The 21869-nt window shown below is 44.0% G+C and overlaps 1 protein-coding gene and 1 long non-coding RNA gene across 4 annotated transcripts in view; one reads left to right on the forward strand and one right to left on the reverse strand.

Moving 5' to 3' along the window:
* Nucleotides 1-1482: 1482 nt before the first annotated feature.
* LOC116811407 (uncharacterized) lies at nt 1483-11809 on the forward strand. Its single transcript, XR_009214310.1, has 3 exons — nt 1483-1682; nt 9765-9882; nt 10779-11809. It is a non-coding gene; the product is annotated as an uncharacterized LOC116811407 (long non-coding RNA).
* A 5142-nt stretch (nt 11810-16951) lies between these two features.
* PLAC1 (placenta enriched 1) overlaps nt 16952-21869 on the reverse strand; it is a 209995-nt gene continuing 205077 nt past the window's right edge. For all 3 annotated transcript variants that reach the window (XM_032756448.2, XM_032756449.2, XM_032756447.2), the window contains one exon: nt 16952-17854. In XM_032756448.2, the coding sequence (XP_032612339.1) occupies nt 17158-17796 (639 nt within the window). In that variant the 5' untranslated portion in view covers nt 17797-17854 and the 3' untranslated portion in view covers nt 16952-17157. The remainder of the gene's footprint in view (nt 17855-21869) is intronic.

Below are 21869 nucleotides of genomic sequence, written 5' to 3' on the forward strand. Positions count from 1 at the left end.
AAATAGACAAAGAATCGATACTTTCGAGTTGCCATAGCCCCACCCCCTTCTGAACTGCAATGTGTTTGGCTAAATGATTTAGGAGCCAAAGAATACGCCTCTTCCTCTGTTCATACTCTACAACGTTGTCTTTTAGTTTTGCATATGCCTTCGTCCCCCACACCCCAAACACACGATGTACCTTCTCTCGGCGCATTCTAGCCAAATTTCCCAATGTCAAGTTCCCTACAGGGAAAACTAAACAACCTTTAACGTTTTAATTCGGGAGAGACAATGTGAAATTAATCACACATTTCTTTCCAAGACATAGCTGTTTGCAAATAAGAGGAAAAGTTCATTTACATTCTGTCAAAACCAGTCGCTCCCGACCCTAGCGAGGCTGACAGTCGGTCACTGCCCCTTACTCAGTTTTCTCTCCCCGCCCCTCCATGTTAGTTGTGTTTTTTTTTTTTTTTTTCCCCAGTCCGTTTCCTGAGAATTTCCCGGCCGCACTCATTTGTTAAACACTTTAAAGGTCAGATTTGGCCCCATCTCGCCCGCAAAATGTGCTTTACAACCCCCAAACGCCACAGCACTTTTTTCAGAATTATCACCAGATGTTTTTCTGCCTGCCGTAACCCACGTTACAATCGGGAAAGACGCCAGCCACCAAGTCCCTTTTTAAAAAATCGCATGTCACCTCTGGCTCCACTCGAAAATGGCGCCGAAATCGAAGAACTTCTTAAATTTCATTGCAAGCTTTTTGCAAAGGTTTCTGGGATTTGCCTGCGAAGCTGTTTCGCCGCGTCCGAGAGCGAGCGAACGTGCAAGCCAGCGAGGGAGAGAGGGAAGAAGGAAGGGCTGGGGAGGCGGATAGACAGACCGAGCGAGCGACACACGGACAGCGACAGAAGCGGGGCCCGGGACTTGGGAGACGGCGAGGTTGCGGGGCGCGAGGTGCTGGGCACGGAGCTACAGGGACGGAGAGCCGAGAGCCGGGGTCTTAGCGCGGAGGGGGCGCTGGCTGCTGCCGAAGCTCGGAGAGCGGCGTGGCGGAGGCGGAGCGGAGCCGAGCGAGGGGCCAGCACGGGGCGCTCCCTTGGAGGCGAGCGGCGCAGCCGGCGGAGAGGCTCTCGGAGCCGCCCTAGAAAAAGCCGGCTCGGGGGGCGTGGCCACGCGCTGCTGGCGCTCTCCGCCCCCCGGTGGCCCCGCTCGGCTCCGGGGCCCGGGGGCGGAAGGGGGGAGGGGAGGAGAGGAGCTGTAGCGAAGGGGGTTGTGCAGGCGCTCGACGCCGCAGCCTTGGCCCGCTGCGAGGGAGGGCCGAGAAGGGCACTGGGCGCCCAGAGTAACCAACACCGAGACGAATAGCGAGGGCTCGGGGAGATAAAACGGAGGATGGCAAACGGCAAAGCCAAGGGCACAAGGTAGCGCAGCGCGCACCCAGAGTCTCCTGGGACGGACACCACCCCACGCTCACGGGTCCTCTGGTGCTGTCCTTTGAGCTGCCGGGACGGCGCAAGGTGGCTGAGCGAGGCTTTTTGCTCGGTGCTTCCAGGGGGTACCTGAGATGGTTTGGGAAAGGAAACGGGGTCTCAGACCGCTTGGGTGCAGCGCTCTCCCCATGCGTTTGAGGGCAGGTCTGTCGAGACGCCCCAGCTCTCGCCACCCCACCAAGCTCTCAGGTAGAGAGGCCCCGGGACAGGGTGAGCCCCATAGTCCTTTGGTGGGCATAACACAGAGGGAGGAGCAATTGTTTACACATGTGCCCAGTACAAGAAGGGAAACTGATATTTAAGACAAGTGGGGAAACGGGAGGGAAAGGAGCCCTTATCCTGGATGTTAGACGCTATTAGGGACCATGCTATTTTGTGTTTGTGAGAATGATATTGAAGGTAAAGAGGTCCTTATCCTTGAAGATGCATGCTGAAGTGTACAGAAGTGAAATGTCACGATGTCTGCAGTGTTCAAATGATGCAGCTAACATACGCACACATTATGAGAAAGAACAGAAAGGAAGCAAGTATTGCAATATGTTAACAGTTGTTGCATCCTGTTGGGGGTGGGGAGTAAACAGACGTTCATTGTACCGTTCTTTCAACTTTACTAAATATTTGCAAAATGCCATAATGAAAATTTTGGAAGAGTTCCCTTATAAAATAGTGCCTGAATGCTAAGAAAATGAATGCGGCTTCTCTTCCTTTCCCTGTCCCGGGTGGGACAAATCTGCGAGCAAGCAGGGCTCAAGGCCAGCGGGGTCTGGACGGGAAGAGCAATGGGTAGAGCCCGCCTGCAGCTGCCATAGCCCTGGGCAGGCCAGGAGGGGCCATCGGAGCCTCGGGGCAGATGGGCTGCCGGGCGCAAAGCTATGTGGAGGAGCAGCCGAGCGCGTTGGCCCCGGGGACGGTGCGGGGTGGGGACTTCCTGGCGGCTCTCAGCAACCCCTGGTCCGACTCACACTCGGTGGGCTCGGATGCGCCACGGATGAGCAAAGAAACCCGCGGGCCGCGGGAACTGAGCCGCGCGCCTGCAGCCGTCGCCACCGCGGCCCGCGGCCAGCCCCCCGCATTCCCCGAGGGAGGCCGTAGTTGTCGCGGCCTGCAGACAGCGCGCGAGGTAGCCCAGAACCGCGTGCGGGCGCTGGGCGAAAAAAAAATTAGATGCCGAAAGAAAGCAGCAACACGCGCGCGCACACACACGAAATCAGTTTACAAAAATAAAACCGCGGAATCTGCCGTGCTCGGCGCCCGAGTTTGAGCTACTTAACTCTCGCATGCATTTTACTGTGATATTTCTGTAGAGCTGATGGAAAATCTGAAATGTTTTTGCAAGGGCGATCTCGCAGACCCAAGGCTTTGCAAGCGTTGCGCAGCCTTTCGCTGGCGTCTGCGGCTCCTTTCCGGGGCGCGAGGAGGGAAAACAGTAGTGTCTTCCAGGGTCTGCAAAGCTGTTTTGAAAAGTTAACCAAAAAGGTTTTAAAGAGCAAGATTTTCTTTTCAGGAAAGGTTTTTAAAACGGCTGATACTCGTCCAGTTTCGGTGGGCGCTAAAAAGTCTTATTACTAAGCTACAAGTTTCCCTGTTAAGATTTTCAAAACCCCTCGTGGACAGGGCTGAAAGTTTGCCGGGCTGTGAGACGTGACTGAACACGCTTCTAAATCCTCAGATAGATCATTTATAAAGCTCTGGTGCCCTTGGGATGAAAGGCTTCGCTGGGTTTTTAAGGCTTGCCTTCGTGGGTAAATTTGCTTGGGTTGCTACACGTAAGCATTCATTTCCCCACCTGAATTAGTAAAAGGGCAGAAGATTCCAGCGACATAAGATAAAAGTTGAGTTTATGGCATGTTCTCTAAAGACAAATTGCAACAGCTTTCTTTATTAAACTGCTTTTGCTACCTCAGCAAATTGGAGAGCCAGTTGAATATTGATGAATTCTTTGAGGGTGAGTAATATTGCTACAGGCCGGAGAAAGTAAGGGAGGACAAGCTTAAGCATTTACTCAAGTGAACAACCTTCAAATGTTTTTCAACTATGATGTCTCAAGGATTTTCTTAGGACCTTTGAAGCAAACCCTGATTCTGCAAATGGCTTCTCATTTGGTAGGCCCTTCCCAACTTGACAAAACTCACAGGATATAAATTGCCCTAAAAAGTGGTGAGAAATTTACCCTAGCATTGGAAACAGGGACAGCCCACCAACTGGGGTGTTAGGGGGGCCTCCAACTGGTATTCAGGCAACTTCTCACGGGGCAGCTAGGAACCTGAAATGAAAATTGCACACCATCTATTGTTTTTTTGGTCCCTTCTGAAATATTGTTTCAAGGCAGCTGTTTTCAGGAAAATAGCACATTTTCCTTTCTCTTTTTGTTCCGTGGAACGTTCGGAAATTATATTGATAAGGAATAATCATAGTCAGCCGAGGGAGCAATAGCTTTGAAGGCTCTGAAGGCACAGCTGAGAAAAATAAATTAGCTCTAGACTAGAGATATTCAGCAAGGAAGTTATGCATAATATGGTATTTGGCATAAATTTTGGAAAATGTTTTCTGGAAAGCAACTGTGAATGAATCTTGGGAAATAGATACTGGAGAATCAAGTTGCATTAAAACTTATTTTTTGTAAATTACAAAGAAGATTTCTAGAACTTTCCATTTTTATTTTAACTAGAAATGCTGTTTAAGATTGTGTTTTTAATGAAGGCCTTGAGTTAGGGAAACAAGACTTTCCTTATGTTGTAAATATCCAGAAGTCTTTAGAGAGATAAAATCAGGATACAGTTACAAATTTAACAGAAAGAAAACAACTGGAATTGTGTTATGAAGCTTCTATTGTGTTATTTGTAAAGGCTTTTTTTCATGGTTCAAGCGGTGGCTAGCAGTGAGTAGTAACTGTATACTATAATATATAATGTAAGAATGCTTGTCCTACTCTCAGATTAAACAAAAAAGACAGTGTCCTTTGGTAATTTTTATTTTATTTTATGAAATTAGTTATAAAAAGTTATTTGCAAAACTCAGAACTTTGAGAGAAAAATTCTAATCTTAACTTCTCCTACCCCCATGATCCCATCAGGAAAAAGTAGAATGAATTAGTAAATTTTTCCTTTCTGCCAAAGAGAAGCTTAATAAGTCATTGGTAGCTGTTGCTTTTGATTTCTAGATCTCTTTTCCCTCCTCAAAGACACAGAATCACTGCCTTCAGTGCTGCCTGGATTTCTTCTTTAAACCAGGCTTTTTTTTTTTTTTTTTTCCTGGGTGTGTACTATTATTGTCTTAATTATTCCTGGATTTTTGCCCATTAAATCAAAGACTGTCTCAGATGACGGCAATGATTGGAACTTTTTGCTAAGGAGGGCGAGAATGAAGGGGTGTAGGACAGTCTCAGTGTCTCTTTACACCATGCTGGCCCTATGGTGCAAGTGGGCAGGACTTGCTGTCTTTTGCACAGAGCGCGAACTGACAGAGCAAAATGTAATGACAGGAGCATGAGGACCAAAAACCCATCTCTTGTAGGTGTGGTGGCCATAATGGGGGTTCAAGTATAGTACTAGGCTAGATTTAGTCACTTGCTTTCACCATAAAATTATGGTAATCAGTTTCACCTCACACTTCTAGCACTTTCCTTGAACTTCAGCTAATTATGAAAAAGAGAAAAGAAAAAGAAACCCCAATATATCAGTGTCAACCTGTCAAATGCAATCTTGTTGAGGGAAACTGAAGTGCCTTTGGAAGGCACTTCATATCAAAAAAATTGGAACAAACAAAAACACCAACCCAAAATTACCAGCACCAAGGATATCCTGTAAAAAGCACAGAGCTCTGCTTTGTGATGTCTGAATGACATCGCTTTTGGGATCTTGTTATGTGAAAAGAAAACACTCCTGGGGGCAAATAATATCTTGCTGGGTAGAAAGAATAGGAGGGAACAACAAATTGAAGAGTGCTAAGGGATGCTATCCGTGTTTAAAACCAAGATGCAGCTGGAGTGTTTTCCAAAGCATGAAATACGTTGTTGAAATAGCAGAGAGAAAGTGAATGTGCATATCTGAAATGTTTACATGAGAGATGGTAACACGGCATCATCCAGAACTGAACTCACTCGTGGTTGCCATTCTTTCTCCTGAACGTCCGTTTGCATTTTTAAAAATAAAACTTAAGAGACAGAGTGTCAATTCGCCGGGCATGGTGGTGGATGCCTGTAATCCCAGCTACTCGGGAGGCTGAGGCAGGAGAATCGCTTGAACCCGGGAGGTGGAGGTTGTAGTGAACCGAGATCGCACCACTGCACTCCAGCTTGGACAAGACTCTGTCAAACAAACAAACAAACAAACAAAAAACAGCTATAGAGTGTCTAGGACTGATGGATAATGTCATTTCTTTTGCTTCCTGTTTCTTAAAATTACTCTTGGGCTTACGATCAGGTGGGATTTTGTAGTTCATGACCAGAGTAAGCCCCAGCCCTCCGTGTAGAAGAGGAAATAGAAATCCAGATCCTGTTTTTAATTTTAGCATTTGTCCTAAACCCAGGGCTCAACAGCTTCTTTAGTCCACAGTCCCCAGGAATGCCTACGCCATAGGCAGGGAAGAGTGAAAATGAGAGTAGGGTGGAGAGCAAGGGCCAGGGCAGAGGAGAGAAAGAAAGAAGATGAAAGAAGAGAGAAAAAAAAAAACCAAGTCCTTCTCCTCTGTCCCTACTATCTGTCCTCAAGTTCACAGTCTCCACTTGCCACCATGATGTCATCAAGGTGACCTTCTCAGGCCCCGCACTGATCTCTCAGTTGAGTTCTGCTTCTCTCCCAGTGGTCCACGGAGTTCTGCTGGGAAAACACAATTTTGGTCATATTAATTCTCAGCACAAAAGGCAGATAACTAAAAAGCTTAACTCCTTAATGTGGCATTCAAGGCATTCTACAATCTGGCTCCAATCTGCACTTCTGCTTGCATCTCCTACCCTCCAGCCACACCTTCTTTTTGTGTTTATGCTGGATACCCCTGTTCCTCCCATTTCCGCATCCTTCTTAGGCCCAGCTCAAATGCCACCTCTTCCTTGAAGCCTTCTCAGATGGCCTCAGAGTTGGAGTTAACTGCCTCTGTCCTGTCCTGTCATGGCACTTTAATGAACTTAGTTGTTCTGAAATTCTCTTCCTAGCAGACAGTAAGCTCCTAGAGGGTAGGGACATGTCTGCCTATAGGTATCTTCTCAGCGCTTTGCACAATAATTTGCATCCGTTGATGTCCAATACGTACTTGATTTTTTGTTTTGTTTTTTGTTGTTTTTGTTTGTTTGTTTTTTGAGATAGAATCTCACTCTGTCGCCCAGCCTGGAGTACAGTGGTGCCATCTCGGCTCACTGCAAACTCCGCCTCCCAGGTTCAAGCAATTATCATGCCTCCCAAATAGCTGTGATTACAGGCATGCACCACCACACTCGGCTAATTTTTATATTTTTAGTAGAAACGGGGTTTCACCATGTTGACCAGGCTGGTCTCAAACTCCTGACCTCAAGTGATTCACCTGCCTTGGCCTCCCAAAGTGCTGGGATTACAGGCATGAGCCACTGTGCCCAGCCAAGTTAGAAAGAAATCCAATACATATTTGTTAAGTGAACGTATACCTGAGAAGGGAAAAAAGGAACCTGAAGAAGTGAGAACAAGGTGCTGTGTTGGTGGTAAAGATGATGGCTAAGATTTGGTGTTCTTGGTGCTGACCAAGGCTTGTTGAGCTCATATCTAACATGTTGGCTTCACAAACATCCATCTGGGACTGACACTTGGAACACATCCTCTGGAATAATATAGAATTAATTTGCTTTTAAATTAGCTGCTCAGTACTATGAACTCTCTCCTGAAAATCTATCACCATCATTTTATACTTTAAGCTTCAAGCTGATCTTTGAAGGGAAGGTGGAATTTGGATGGAATGGGCGAAACAGCATTTTCAGAGGCCAGGAGGCAGATAAGAACTGAAAGGAGATGGACCTAGTTGGACAGAGCCTTTCTACTGGGGAATTAGAGACTGGGCTGGACAAGTAGGGTGATGTCAAGTTATGGGGGGGTGGGGAGGCAGGCTCGGTGGCTCACACCTGTAATCCCAGCACTTTGGGAGGCCGAGGCAGGTGAATTGCTTGAGGCCAAGAGTTCAAGACCAGCCTGGCCAACATGGTGAAAACCCATCTCTACTAAAAAATACAAAAACTAGCCGGGCGTGGTGGCATGTGCCTGTAATCCCAGCTACTCGGGAGGCTGAGGCAGAGAATGGAGAGTAGCTTAAACCCAAGGGGCAGAGGTTGCAGTGAGTGGAGATCGTGCCACTGCACTCCAGCCTGGGTGAGTGAGACTCTGTCTCAAAAAAAAAAAAAAAAAAAAAAAAAAAAGGCTGGGCGTGGTGGCTCACGCCTGTAATCCCAGCACTTTCGGAGGCCAAGGCGGGTGGATCATGAGGTGAGGGGTTCAAGACTATCCTGGCCAAGATGATGAAACCCCGTCTGTACTAAAAATACAAAAATTAGCTGGGTGTGGTGGTGGGCGCCTGTAATCCCAGCTACTCAGGAGGCTGAGGCAGGAGAACTGTTTGAACCCGGGCAGCAGAGGTTGCAGTGAGCCGAGATTGCGCCACTGCACTCCAGCCTGGGTGACAGACTGAGACTCTGTCTCAAAAAAATTATGGGGGATCTGGAAGTAGGCAGAGGAGTTGTGACTTTAGTTGCAGGATAGTATAGAGCCTTTTTTGGGGGGGGGGGTGATGCTTTTAAAGGGGCAGGGGTGTGATGTAATGAAAGCAGTGTTTTTTAACAGATTCACCTGGCTTATATGGTATAACCCTATGAACTACAAACTATGGTAAACCTAGGACTATCTGAATAGTTAGAATATCCCATTCTCCATGCCACACTGGAGTGAACTTTCTTATTTGAGAAGAGTGGAAACATACTATTTGTCATATGCCTATTATGTATCAGGAGATGTACTGGATTCTTCCCCCACCCCAGGTATTCCCTCCCTCTCTCCGCCTTCCCTCTCTTCCTCCCTCTCTCACACACCTGCACTTGCACACACCAGAAATCCCAACTAGGACTTGATTTTAATTGACCTGTAAAGTTAATCAATTTTTTGTTAAATTACTCATACAAAGCATGCTATGAAATACCAGTAAATATCAGGTTAAAAATTAACTGAAAGACAGAAACTTACTATTGTGTGCTGATTTGATGGAACAGAGGAGTGAAAATATAGTACACACCTTCTGGATTGAGACTGTGGTTTTCGTTTTTGTTTTTGTTTTTTGGTAGTGGCAAAGCTTCAAACTGGAGAATGTTCTTTTTCATGCGCAGTTTTAAAAACTTGTCATTAAACATTTTCACGAAGTTAAAACAACATTGAAAGTAACTTGGGCAACTTAGATATTCCCTGTACTTGCTGTAACGCAAATACCAAAACATATTTAGAGGTTAGGTGCATCTATCATTAGAGGCGTGTGATTTCTTTACCTGGGTGAAGCGAAAGAAAGTTAAATTGATGAAATATGAAATGAAAATGAGAATCAATTTGTAGAATGAACCATAAAAGAACGAGATTTTTGAAGAGATTATTTTATTTTGATTGCAGACTGTAAATTATCACAGGGAGTTGCTGTAGGAATGACATTGAGGCTTACTTTTGGGTCAATTTGTTCCTGTCCTGACCCACCCTTGGCAGTGGAGAGAGCTAGAATTTCTCTAACTCCATAGAAACCAGTCTCACTGTTGCTTTAGGACTCGATTCTCTCCCTGCACTGGGCTTCCTTTAGTGCTTTGTTATGTAAATACAGCTTCAAAAATAGAATAAATATTCTGTAGGCATTACTTGGAAAACGAGCTTTTCTTTTAAAGATGTGTGCTTATTTAAGTTGCAGACAGAGCTTTAAAGAGCTCTTGATAGAAAGAAATATATTTGGCAAAGAGTCAAAAATTTTAAAGTAACTTTAAAAGGTGAATAATTTACATTCGTATAGTGTTTATATAATAGGGTGTGTATGACAAAGCCAAAACAACATTGAAAATAACCTGAGCAATTTAAATATTCTTCCTAGTAACTGTAAAATAAAAGTGCCTTCGAATGGTACATTCGCTGGCAGGAAATTTTTTTCATGTTCCCAGGTGGCAGGGATTCTTTCATGTTCCCTTATATTTGAAAACTGGTATTAGCATTTACTTCTCGGACTCAGACCAATTCCCCCTTACCTGTCAGAGAACATCTAGCAATAAATGCTGACAAAGCTACATAGCAAACGGCAAACCTGTCACTTCCCTTTCAGAAACCTGTTTATGCACCCTCCTGCAATCCCACCACCTACCCAGGCCAAGTGAGCCCCTCTCCGCTACTGGTGTTTCATAATGCTGGGAGCTACTTTGATTTCATGCATTGCCCTTCAGGTAAGCCACAGGAACCTCACCACTGGCCACGCCAGTTGGTTGTGAATTGGATAAGAACAAAGAAAAACGGAAGTAGCAAGTGGTGGGAAGTTTAGTGTACTATATGACTTACTCATACGCAAGTCAATAAGCAAAGTCCCCTGCCTCTTGTCCTTGGATGCTGGATAATAATAAATATAAATATACATAATATATATGCGTACATATATACATGCATGCACACACACACAGACACACGTTACCTGGATCCCCCACCTCCTCACCCCACTCTGAAAAACTTTAGAGTATCGTTGGCCTGATCAGAATCACATTACATTAGAGGATTGTTGGAAGAGTTCATATTACTGCTAATGTGGGGAACATAATTAGAACCAACGTTAGCGCCTCTACCCAGTATCTTCATTGCTATTATTTTATTTACATCTTATGCTCTTTTCCTTTGGCTTTAACTGTCTTCATCAATCTCCTATTATAAAAATAAGTAAAAGCTTCCTATGGAATGATTTTCACCTATCAGTCAAGTCCTGTAACTTGTTTTCCTTGAAGAGGGAAAATATAACTGATGGACACAAGGAAACAGCAGTGGCATAGCATGTCCTTTTCCACCCAGTCTGTGTTTTGACATTAATTGTATTTACACAAATAAACTGAAGAACGTTGCATTTGTGGAGTTTGCCAGTGTGATAAGATTGAAGGGGTGGTAGGCAGCCTCTACGCTGGTCCCCAGTGACCCCTGCCTCCTGGTGTTCACACTCTTCTGTAATCCCTCCTAGCATGTGCACTGGACCTAGAGACTCTTCTAACAAGTAGAATATGGCAGAAGCCATGGGATGTCACTTCTGTGGCTTCTAACTTGGGCCTTTTGTCATCCCCTTCCCCTTCTCTCTTGTCATCAGCTGCCATGTTATGAGGACACTTGGACAGCCTATGGAGAAAGCTACAAGAGAGGAACTGAGGTCTCCTGCCATCAGCCACTTGAGTGAGCATGGGAGTGGATTCTCCAAACTCCAGTTAAGACTTGAGATGACCACAGTGGCAGCCACCAGCTTGACTGCAACTTACGAGAGACACTGAGCCAGAGGCACTCAGCTAAGTCGTACACAGATTCCTGACCCATAAAATCTGTGACACAATGAAGGTTTGTTGTTTTGGGGGTAGTCTGTTATTCAGCAATAGATAACGAATACAGAAGGCTTGTAATTGTATAACCAACGTGAGTTTATAAGCGGATATCTGACCTCATTTGTTTTCTCTTGAAAAAGTTGTAGAAAAATCACAAGACTACAAGTCACTCTCTCTCTTTCTCTCTTTTGTGGGGAATAAACAAGTATAATTACAATTTCTAAACCTATTGTTTTATTCTCAAATATAATTACAATTTAAACAGGATATTGTAGAGCTCCATCGTAGGGATTAACACTAATTAGAATTCAAGGAAAGTTTTTGTGAAAGTCAGCTTTTTTTTTTTTTTAAATAAATACTCGTCCCTTGATAATGTATTTCTTTTTCATAAAATTAAAAAAATTGTGGGTATGTAGTACGTGTATATATTTATGTGGTACGTGAGATGTTTTGATACAGGCATAACATGTAATAATCACGTCATGGAAGATGGCATATCCATCCCCTCAAGCATTTATCCTTTGTGTTACAAACAATCCAGTTACACTCTTTTTGTTATTTAAAAATGTACAATTAAATTATTATTGGCTATAGTCACCCTGTTGTGCTATCAAATATTAGGTCTTATTCATTCTTTTAACTATTTTTTTGTACCTATTTATCATCCCCATCCCCAATTCCCTCCCACCACCCACCCCACTACCCTTCCCAGCCTCTGGTAACCATCCTTTTACTCTCTAGCTCCATGAGCTCAATTGTTTCGATTTTTAGCTCCCACAAATAAATGAGAACATGTAATGTTTGCCTTTCTGTGCCTGACTTATTTCACTTAACATGATGACCTCCAGTTCCCTCCACGTTGTTGCAAATGACAGGATCTGATAATCTATTTCTTAGAAACGTGTGTATGTGTGTGTGTGTGTGTGTGCTTAATTTAATGCTTGACTAAGCCTTCATTACTGGTGAAGGAGGGACGGATGTCTTTCTGTGCATCTCCAAAGTGGGCTATAGGTTCAAAGTAGTGAGAAAAGACTTTTTGCCCTTAACATTTACGTATACTTTACACAGTTTTCTAAAAAACCTGGTTGGCTACTTTCAGGCTACGAGAATAAAAATTTAAACGTTACTTTGAGTTTCCTTTTATGGGTGAAAAACCTCTCTATGGCCCTAAGTTTTAAATATTTGACAAGCAATTATCATAACAAACGGTTTCAGACATTTTTGGCTTTCCCAGAGATTGAAAGGTGAAAATGTTCATTTCTTTTGTTGGCAATGAAGCATTTCATCTTATTATCACAAATATGATTAACACTGTTATGGATTTTTATAAATCATGTCATTAAAGAACATTACCACAATAAAGGAGAAAAACGCTCTTTTGAAGTGGCATTTCAAAAGGCAAATGAATTAGTCAATTTGAAATGCAGTTTTTTCACAAGGTGTTTTCATCTTCCCATCTTTAGAATAGTTCCTTTAGCTTATGGACTCCCACGTCTTTTCTCAGTACCAGTCAGTCAGTCAGTCACCTGGATTGACCATCTGTTGGGTACCTTCACCAAGTAATGGAAAAGCAAGGCAAAATAAACAAATAGGCTGGGTGTGGTGGCTCACGCCTGTAATCCCAGCACTTTGGGAGGCCACGGCAGGTGGATCACGAGGTCAGGAGATTGAGACCATCCTGGCTAACACAGTGAAACCCCGTCTCTACTAAAAATACAAAAAATTAGCTGGGCATGGTGGCATGCGCTTGTAGTTCCAACTACTCGGGAAGCTAAGGCAGGAGAATCACTTGAATCTGGGAGGTGGAGGCTGCAGTGAGCCGAGATCGTGCCACTGCACTCTAGCCTGGGTGACGAGTGAGACTCCGTCTCAAAAAAAAAAGCAAAAAAAAAAAAAAAAAAAAGCAAAGCAAAACAAACAGGAAACAGCCCCTACTCTGCCCTACTCAAGAAATACACAATCGAATTGAGAAGATCAAACATGCACCAGAAATGTTTGAAGAACACTTTTTTCTGAGTAATGATATGTCCAAGCCAACAAGTGCAGATTACTATTGAATTTTGAAAAATTATGCCCAATTATCCTGAGACATTAGCCCATGCAAAATATGATCCTTGACCACAATGTTTCTTTGCATTTTTTTTTTTTTCTTGAGACGGGGTCTCTCTGTGTCACCCAGGTTGAAGTGCAGTGGCATGATCTTGGCTCACTGCAACCTCCACCTCCTGGGCTCAAGCAATCCTCCCACCTCAGCCTCCCAACTAGCTGGGACTATAGGCATGCAATGCACCACCACGCTCGGCTGATTTTTTTTTTTCCGTTTTTTTGGCACAAAAATGTAAAAATACAGTCTGGTCTTGAACTCCTGAGCTCAAGTGATCTTCCTGTCTCGGTCTCCCAAAGTGCTGGGATTACAGGCATGAGCCACCATGCCTGGACTGCATCTTTGTTCTTACTGCTTCCTTTGCCTAGGATGCCTTCCCCCTACATCTTCACCTGATTCAATTCTACCTCTCACTTCAGGTCCAATTCAAAGGCTCCCAATTCTGTGAAGCCTGTGCTTACTCCCTCTTGGCTTATCTGTTGTACTAGAGGCTATAGTCTACCCAACTCTCCTCCCTAGAATTTCACGAGTCATACTTCTTCCATACCTCTGATCACTTCTCTTCTATCTATTTTGATGACTGTTCGTCTCCTGCCCTTTTCCTAACAATGCCATGAGGATTGAGTATTAGAGAATTCTCTTTCCTGCACTCATGTAATTTCCCCCAAGGCTTTATCTCCCAGTAATTACATTTCTCGAGCTGATTGCTGGATATATCTACTTGGATGTCACTCTCATCTCAAACTCAACATGTCCAACCTGGATTCATCTTCCCCCCATCCTCTACCATCACCCCAATTTCCTTACTTAAATCCAGGGCTTACCATGCCTTCTGAGCTTCTAGGGCCCTTGATGGTGACATCTTCTTTGAGTCAACATCTTCTTTTTCACGTATATCCAGTCAGACAAATCAGAGCATAGCTTGTCTTGTCCTCCATGAAACCTGTCTCTCTGCTCTAAGGCCAGGAGCTTTCTATGCTCCAAATTCAATTTCTGTCTCAATAGTGAATGAGGCTTATATAGACATTTAACTGTTTCCTGTAGGCTAGAATGAATGAAGTCCTGTTGTTCTTCACTTGAAATGGGTCTTACTTTCTTCTCTTCCTATCCTTCAACTCCTTCTCCCATCTGCTGTCCTTATCTCCTCTCACCTAGGTTAGAGCAATAGCCCCCTAAGCGGCCTCCCTCCAACACAGTGCACTTGTCCACCCTGTTCCAGGGGTTATGCCCACAAAGAATACTCTTCATCCTCTTCTCTGCTTAGCCAAGTCCTCCTCATCTTCTAACAGTGGGGTCATTGCCTACCTCTACCAAGAAACCTTCCTGGATCTTCTAGTCCACATGGAAGTCTCTCTTCTCTGGGAGTGAGTGTTGAGCATAGAGGGGAAAGTGGACTTTGGCGCTAGACAAACCTGGGTTTGAGTTCCAGTGATGTCATTTCCTAATGGTACAATCTCCACTTCTCTGAGCCTCAGTTTCCTCATCTATAAAACAGAGAAAATCATTTTCATTTTGTAGAGCTGTTGTGAGGATTAAATGAGATCACGTATAATGTGTCTGAAACACAGTAATTCCTGTTATTACCATGGAGGTCTTTAGTCTTTTCTAAGGCTGATACATTATGCAACTTCAGGGCAAGTCTCTGTGAATATCGCCCTTGCAGTTGTGAAATGCTCAACTTGCACCTGGTAGCCCAAGTCTAATGTATCTAGTATTGATTGTTTGCAAAGTTGCTTGCCTGTGTTTTGGTATTAAACAATTTGTTAGCTTCTGAAGAGAGGATGGGGGAGGGATGTGCTAGCTTTCTTGTACACAGTCTCATATACCACTCATGCTCTAGCCCCATCACTCACCACCATCACTGCCCTGCTACACTACCTCCATTGTATTGGACCAGACCACTTGTACTTTCTCTGATGACCTCAGCCCAAGTCCTCACGTCTATGTACAGGCACATTCTCTGGACTGGAGTAGCCTCTATAGCCTCTATCTCTGTAGGCCTCTTGTCTCCCTCACCCAAATTAGACTGTGTCAGTCTTGTTCCCCATTGCATCCCCAGCATCTAACATAGTGCTTGGCGCATAAGACAGGCCCAATAAACATCTGTTGCATGAATAATACACTGTTTTCAGGGATTATTACTTAGTTTTCCTCAAGAAGAGGCAGGGGATTTTTAAATGTAACCGCTCTGTTTCTTCAACCACCATGACTGAATTTCTAAATCTACTCACCTACTAAAGCACTTTGCCTATATTAAATGTGCAAACATTGTGTCAACATTGTGTAATTTTAATTAATTTATCTTCCAGACAGGGTTTCTGTCATCCAGGCTGGAGTGCAATGGCACGATCATGGCTCACTGCAGCCTTGACCTCCCAAGCTTAAGTGATTCTCCTGCCTCAGCCTCCCGAGTAGCTGGGACTTCAGGCACACATCACCATGCCCGGCTAATTTTAAAAATTTTTTGTAGAGATGAGGTCTCACTATGTTCCTCAGGGTGGGCTCAAACTCCTTGGCTCAAGCAATCCTCCTGCTTTGGTCTCACAATATGTTGAGATTACAAGTGTGAACCACTGTTTCTGGCCAAATTAATTTATTTTTACTGACAAATAAAAATTATATATATATATGTATATATGGTGTACAATATGATGTTTTGAAATAGTCTACTTCTTAATAGCTATGTGGCTTTGGGCAAGTATCTTAATCACTCTGTGCTTCAGTTTCCTTATTTATAAAATAGATATGAGAAGAGTAGTTCTCTCACAGGTTGTATCTGGAATGTGTTCTCTCCAGATCATCCCAGGACTGGCTCCTTCTTCACATTCAAGACTCAGTTGAAATGACAAGGCTTCAGAGGCCTTCCCCAAATACTCTGTTCGCTTCTCCAGTTTCTCTCATATCACTTTATTTTAGTTCTCCATAGCATTTGTTGCAGTCTGAATATTTATTTATTTATTTTCTGTGTGACCTCAATTTTTCTGAGTCCCCTCCCTTTTTTTTCTTGAGATGGAGTCTCACTCTGTCACCCAGGCTGCAGTGGAATGGCGTGATCTTGGTTCACTGCAACCTCCACCTCCTGGGTGCAAGCGATTCTTCTGCCTCAGCCTCCCGAGTAGCTGGGGCTACAGGCGCCCACCACCATGCCCAGCTAATTTTTGTATTTTTAGTAGAGATGGGGTTTTACCATATTGGCCAGGCTGGTCTCGAACTCCTGACCTCAGGTGATCTGCCCACCTTGGCCTCCCAAAGTGTTGGGATTACAGGTGTGAGCCACCACTCCTGGCCTCAATAATAAATTTCTGTTGAACAATTCACTTACTCTTACTCCTCCCTTTCTCTCTTACTCCTCCACTTTCTCTCTTACCCCCTTTGAGAAAGCTAATAGCCAAACTTTAGCAAAAATTTTCTGATCATAGATGTTGGGAGAGAAAAACTACTTTCAAAGCACTATCAGTCTGTGGCTAAAGCCTAAGCTCTGGCTCTCGGCATCAGGAATTTACCATCTAGCTGGTGGGTAGTGACGTGAGTGCCTCTTGGAACCATTGATGGTTTATAAATCACCAGTGCAACCTATGCTTTTTGTGGATAAAAAGTGACACAGTTGTAGACTGAACTAAGAAACGAGGTGGCTGAGTACTAAGTTAGTGGTGCAGAGTGTAAGGGAAATGGGGATATAGACAGAGGGTCAATTGCAGAAGGCTTTCTTAGAGGAACTTGACAGAGAAGGAAGTCATCCTAGAGAGAAGGGACCAGGCGCCAATGTTTACAAACCACTTAGAACAATGCCTGGCCCATACTAAAAATGAGGTATGTGTTTATTAAATAAAAATGCCCAACATATTTTTATGCGATCAGAGTTTTATTTTATTTTTTGTTTACACATGAATATAAAAATATAGAAAAAGGCTTAATTCATGAAGTTGCTATAGGTTGCTCTTTCTCAAAAGTGCTCACATGAGGGTCACAAGAGCACTTATTTGTCAGACATTTGTACACTATATACTAATTCTAGAAATAGCATCTTCAGGAGACCCCAAACCTGAGGATCACATGGACCCAATCATGTCATCTGTGTGAAGAGACCAATCCTCAGAAATATCAAGAAAGTGAGATGGCTGCAGAGGTTGAGCCTCCTGAGTCCCTGCTTGGTGACAAGGGACCTGGGTATGCTCTTCTTCATTGAAGACACAAGGTGGACAATCGCAGTTGGGCCTTTGGCTGGACTGTGACAAGCTGAACACCTCATAGCATTTCTCATCCTTCTGGGCTGTGGCCCTGCTCTTGCTGGCTACTCTCATGGAGCAGGGCTTGGTGAGCCATGGGGACTTTTGGGGGGCAGCACATGACACTGGGATCACAAACTTAGATGGCGTACCCTTAGAAGAGTAGTGTATCTCAGTGCTGTAGATAACCATGTCCTGAGAGACAGCTTTGGCCCTGATGCCACATTCAGTAACACGGTAGGTGAACTGGTAGGCGTGTGGCTGAACATGGTTTGGGGGGCAACCCAGGCCCAAGTGTAGCTCATGAAAGTGTACACATACATCGTTGTTTAGCATGAAGGGGTGCACTGTGACCATGAACCAGTCTATGGAGCACAGCACAGTCATTGGACTTTGTCCTGAACCGGCTGAAAACGCAGAGGTGAGGAGGATCATCACTCCTATGAACTTAAAAACTTTCATCCCTGCAGCCAATCAGATAATGAACCACAGGAAACAGGAAGCCGTCCAGTGAGGATTTCTAGAGCACACAAAAACACAAGAGGCAAGTCATCTTATTTTCTATTGAAAGTTCAAACACGATATATTTTTTAAGCAAAAGGCTGTTCCTAAAGCATTAAGAAGAGGAAAACACTCATTTGAGAGAGAACTGAACTTTAATTTCATTGTTGGAACTCACGTGTTTATGGACGATTACAATGGCTTTTTAAAGTGACTTTCCCATGCTGTTCTAGTATAAAACACATATCCCTAATATGTAGAACAACAGTTTACACTGATCAGGAGTGGCATCCTTTTGTGTTTAACCTCAAGACGAACCCAAAACAGAACAGTTTTTGTGTCAAACATTGAATAAAGAGACAGGAGATAGAGTTTAATTCAAGATGGCAATACTTGCCTCTTTAGGGACCTCCATGTCCTTTCATAGGCCATACTAATGAACCCTTCCCTATTGCTTTTTTGTTCTTGTTACAACAGGTTTGATCAAATAAAAACCTATGAAGGAATTGTGGTTTATTCTTAACAACCAGATATTGAAATTTTGCCGAGTGGCTTACTTAAAATGATCAAACGAATGCTTCATAAACTCTGGCAGTAGCATCATAAGTCATTATGACCAATAGAGTCCCTGATAAATTCTTTGGGACACCTTGTAAAATACTAAAATTGCGGAAACATAAAAACATGCTGGTTTTTAATTTTACATTTTTCAATGCATATTACACATGAAAACTACCGTAAAAATCTTATATTAAAGAAAGGGGCAGCTTATGCCTGTAATCCCAGCATTGTAGGAAGCCGGGGTGGGAGGACTGCTTGAGCCCAGGAGTTCAAGAGCAGCCCGGGCAACATAGTGAGAGCCTGTCTCTATAAAACAATACAAAAAACTAGGTGAGTGTGGTGGTGCACGCCTGTAGTATGAGCTACTCGGGAGGCTGAGGTGGGAGGATCGCTTGAGCCTTGGAGGTTGAGGCTATAGTGAGCCAAGACTGTGCCACTGCACTCCAGCCTGGGCAACAGAGAGAGACTCCATCTCAAAAAAAAAAAAAAAAAAAGAAAAAGAAAAGAAGAAAGGAAAGAAAGAGAGAGGGAGGGAGGGAGGGAGAGAGGGAGGATTCAGTTTGTACTTTACACATTGATTGACAAGATATCTCCTAAAATCTTTGCATTACATTCTTTTATTTTCTCTAGCTTTTTGTTGTTTTCTTTTTCCATAGGAAGCTCTGTGGCCACTTCCTAGTCCTATTGCTTCTAGCTCTCAAAGAGTGACAGGCAGACCAGTGAGGAGAAAAAGCAGTTCTAGGAATAAGTATCTAAAACATGCTATCAGAAGGAGGTAACAGATGAAGAAAGAAGAAAGCAAGAGCAACATCATCCAATGTTTTCCAACTCAACTTTCATTTTACAAGTGAAAATGACATAAATCACATAGTAAAGTACCTAAAGTTTGGAAGGAAATGTACATACATATAGGGATTCACTTTTGTTCCCTGCTGAGATAAGTAACCCCTGCACAAATTCATTCTTTGACTGATATTTGTTGAATGCCTACTATGTGCATAGCAATGGGCCAAAAAATGTCCCAAGACATTTCTCTCCTCTCTTTTTCCCCAGTTGCAAAAATGCAGCTCTTTCTCTTCCCTTGATAGTGACGAATTTGCTGCATTGTTTAATGGAAACCATGGCACAGGAGCCCGCTAGAAAAATGCACTGGCCTGGATGAAATGTTTTGTTTCTGATTGGCACAGATTGGTCTCACTGTCTTTCACTCTGCCATTAATGATTCCTCATTCTCTCAGGGGTGTTGTGGGTGTAAAAGAGAAGCCCCACAGGTCTGCCAGGCTCCTTCCTTTCCTCTTTGTTCCTTCTGAAATGTCTCTCCTGGGACACCATTTTTGGGTTTTTTTTTCACAAAGCAAAAGTAGAAGCAGCAGCAACAAACAAACAAAAACCTAACCCCTTTCTCTCCCCCGCACCAAAAATCCCCAAAACAAACAAAAAGGAAACAATAATAACACAAATAAGTAAATTCTGATGTGAGCTGGTCCTGGATGGCTCAACAGTTAAGTAAAGAAACCACCTGCTCTGGGATACTGCATAACATTTGCTGAAGTGCCTTTTGGAAGCTGAGATAATCACCCCATCACTACTGCACTACTGTCTTGGTCTATAGAAGACCAGCTTGTCCTAAATGTGCTTTAGGTAGGTTTTCTTTCCCTTCCTGCCTCCCTCTTTTTCTCTCTCTCCTTCTTTCCTTCTTTCTTTAACATCATCCCACAACCTGGGCCTAATTGCCCTGAATGAAAACTTCCTCCTTAAGTAGTTCTGGACTAGGCCAAGGAAACAACTGTTTTTGTTCAAACCCCAAAATTAACACCCAAGTTTAAGGCTACTCTTTTCCACAGAGCTAAGCCATCCATTTCCTCCCCCTCCCTCAAGCATCTTTCCTGTACTCCTTCTCCTCCTTCCCCAAAGATAATCCAAATATAAGTATAAAATGTCTAGAACTTCTGAGAAATGAGACTGTTGCCCCTCAAGCAATCATTTTAGACTACCTCACTTCCCACCCCCACACATTCATTTCTTGTATTATGTTGCACTGAATCAGTCTCAAAGGAAAGGGCTCAATAACGTCATTGAGTTTAGGGGTTCATTTAGTACAAGTCTCCAAATGTGAACACGGCAGAATCTGTTTCCTCTGACTTTCGTAAAGCCAAGAACAGCTCACCATGTGATAGGAGAAATAAACGAAGATGACGAGGCATGTGACAGCATACCCTTGAGCTCAGATAAAGCTTCAAGAGGAGGTCACTGAGACCCAGGTTTAAGGTTGCTCATCTCTAAGGGGAGAGAAAGGAGATTAGGGGGAAAGCAGAATGTACTTTCTAATGAGCTTGCGAATGCCTAGCTCATTGGCACACTTTGAGACTTACTCCTTGCTGAGAACAGATCCTCAAAGCAGGGCAGCCTCCCTTCTCCTGCTACCTGCAATTCCTAGGGAAGGGTAGAGTAGTGTGTGTGTGTGTGTGTGTGTGTGTGTGTTTGTGTGTGTGTGTGTGTGTTGGGGGACGGTTATTATTATTATTGTTATTATTTGAGACAGAGTCTCGCTCTGTTGTCCAGGCTGGAGTGCAGTGGCACGACCTCGGCTCACTGCAGCCTCCACCTCCCGGGTTCAAGCGATTCTTCTGCCTCAGCCTCCCGAGTAGCTGGGACTACAGGCGGGCGCCCGCCACCATGCCCTGCTAATTTTTGTATTTTTAGTAGAGACAGGGCTTCACCATGTTGGCCAGGCTGCTCTCGAACTCCTGACCTCAGGTGATCCGCCTGCTTTGGCCTCCCAAAGTGCTTGGATTACAGGATTACAGGCGTGAGCCATCACACCCGGCAGGGGGGATGGTTATAAGTCATTCACAACACAGTGTGAATTCATCGGCTGACTTTTCTAACACCTTGCTGAGATATGCTGGAAGAATGGGATCCCGAAAAAGGGAGGGAGAAAGTGGGCTCTAGTTATTGGGGGCAGAGGGAAAAGAAGGCTGAGGGGTTAGAGATGGGAAGGAGGTGCCAGAAGAGAGGGCTGTGTGGGGGTGCCCAGCTGAAGGTATTTTTAGGCATCATGCGGGCCATACACAGTATCCCAGGAGCTGTGGGCAGAATTCTATTTAAAGTCTTTAGAACTCTTTAGAGCTGACTTGGAGTTGGGGACTGGGGAAGAAATAAATGCAAAGAAGGGAGCACTCATTTTGGGACTACTGTCCAGCTTCTTGGGGAGGCCTCTGGGCTGAGAAAAAAAGCAGTCTCAGGGTCTGTATTACCGTAGCCCCATTTCGACTCGATTGCAAATTAGCCTTGCAACATGCCCGAAGCAATGAGCTTAGATGCATTTGTATAGCCAAGTAGGGCTCAGCTGTTGGTACACAGCGTCCTGAACTGAGCTATAGAGGGGTCAGGCAAACCCAGAGCTTCTAATAACACCTGGATGCAAAATGTTTGCTTTCCTTGAAGCTACAGAGTACAAGTAGCTTTCTGTC

Source organism: Hylobates moloch, unplaced genomic scaffold (assembly GCF_009828535.3).
Source record: "Hylobates moloch isolate HMO894 unplaced genomic scaffold, HMol_V3 SCAFFOLD_7, whole genome shotgun sequence".
NCBI lineage: Eukaryota > Metazoa > Chordata > Mammalia > Primates > Hylobatidae > Hylobates > Hylobates moloch.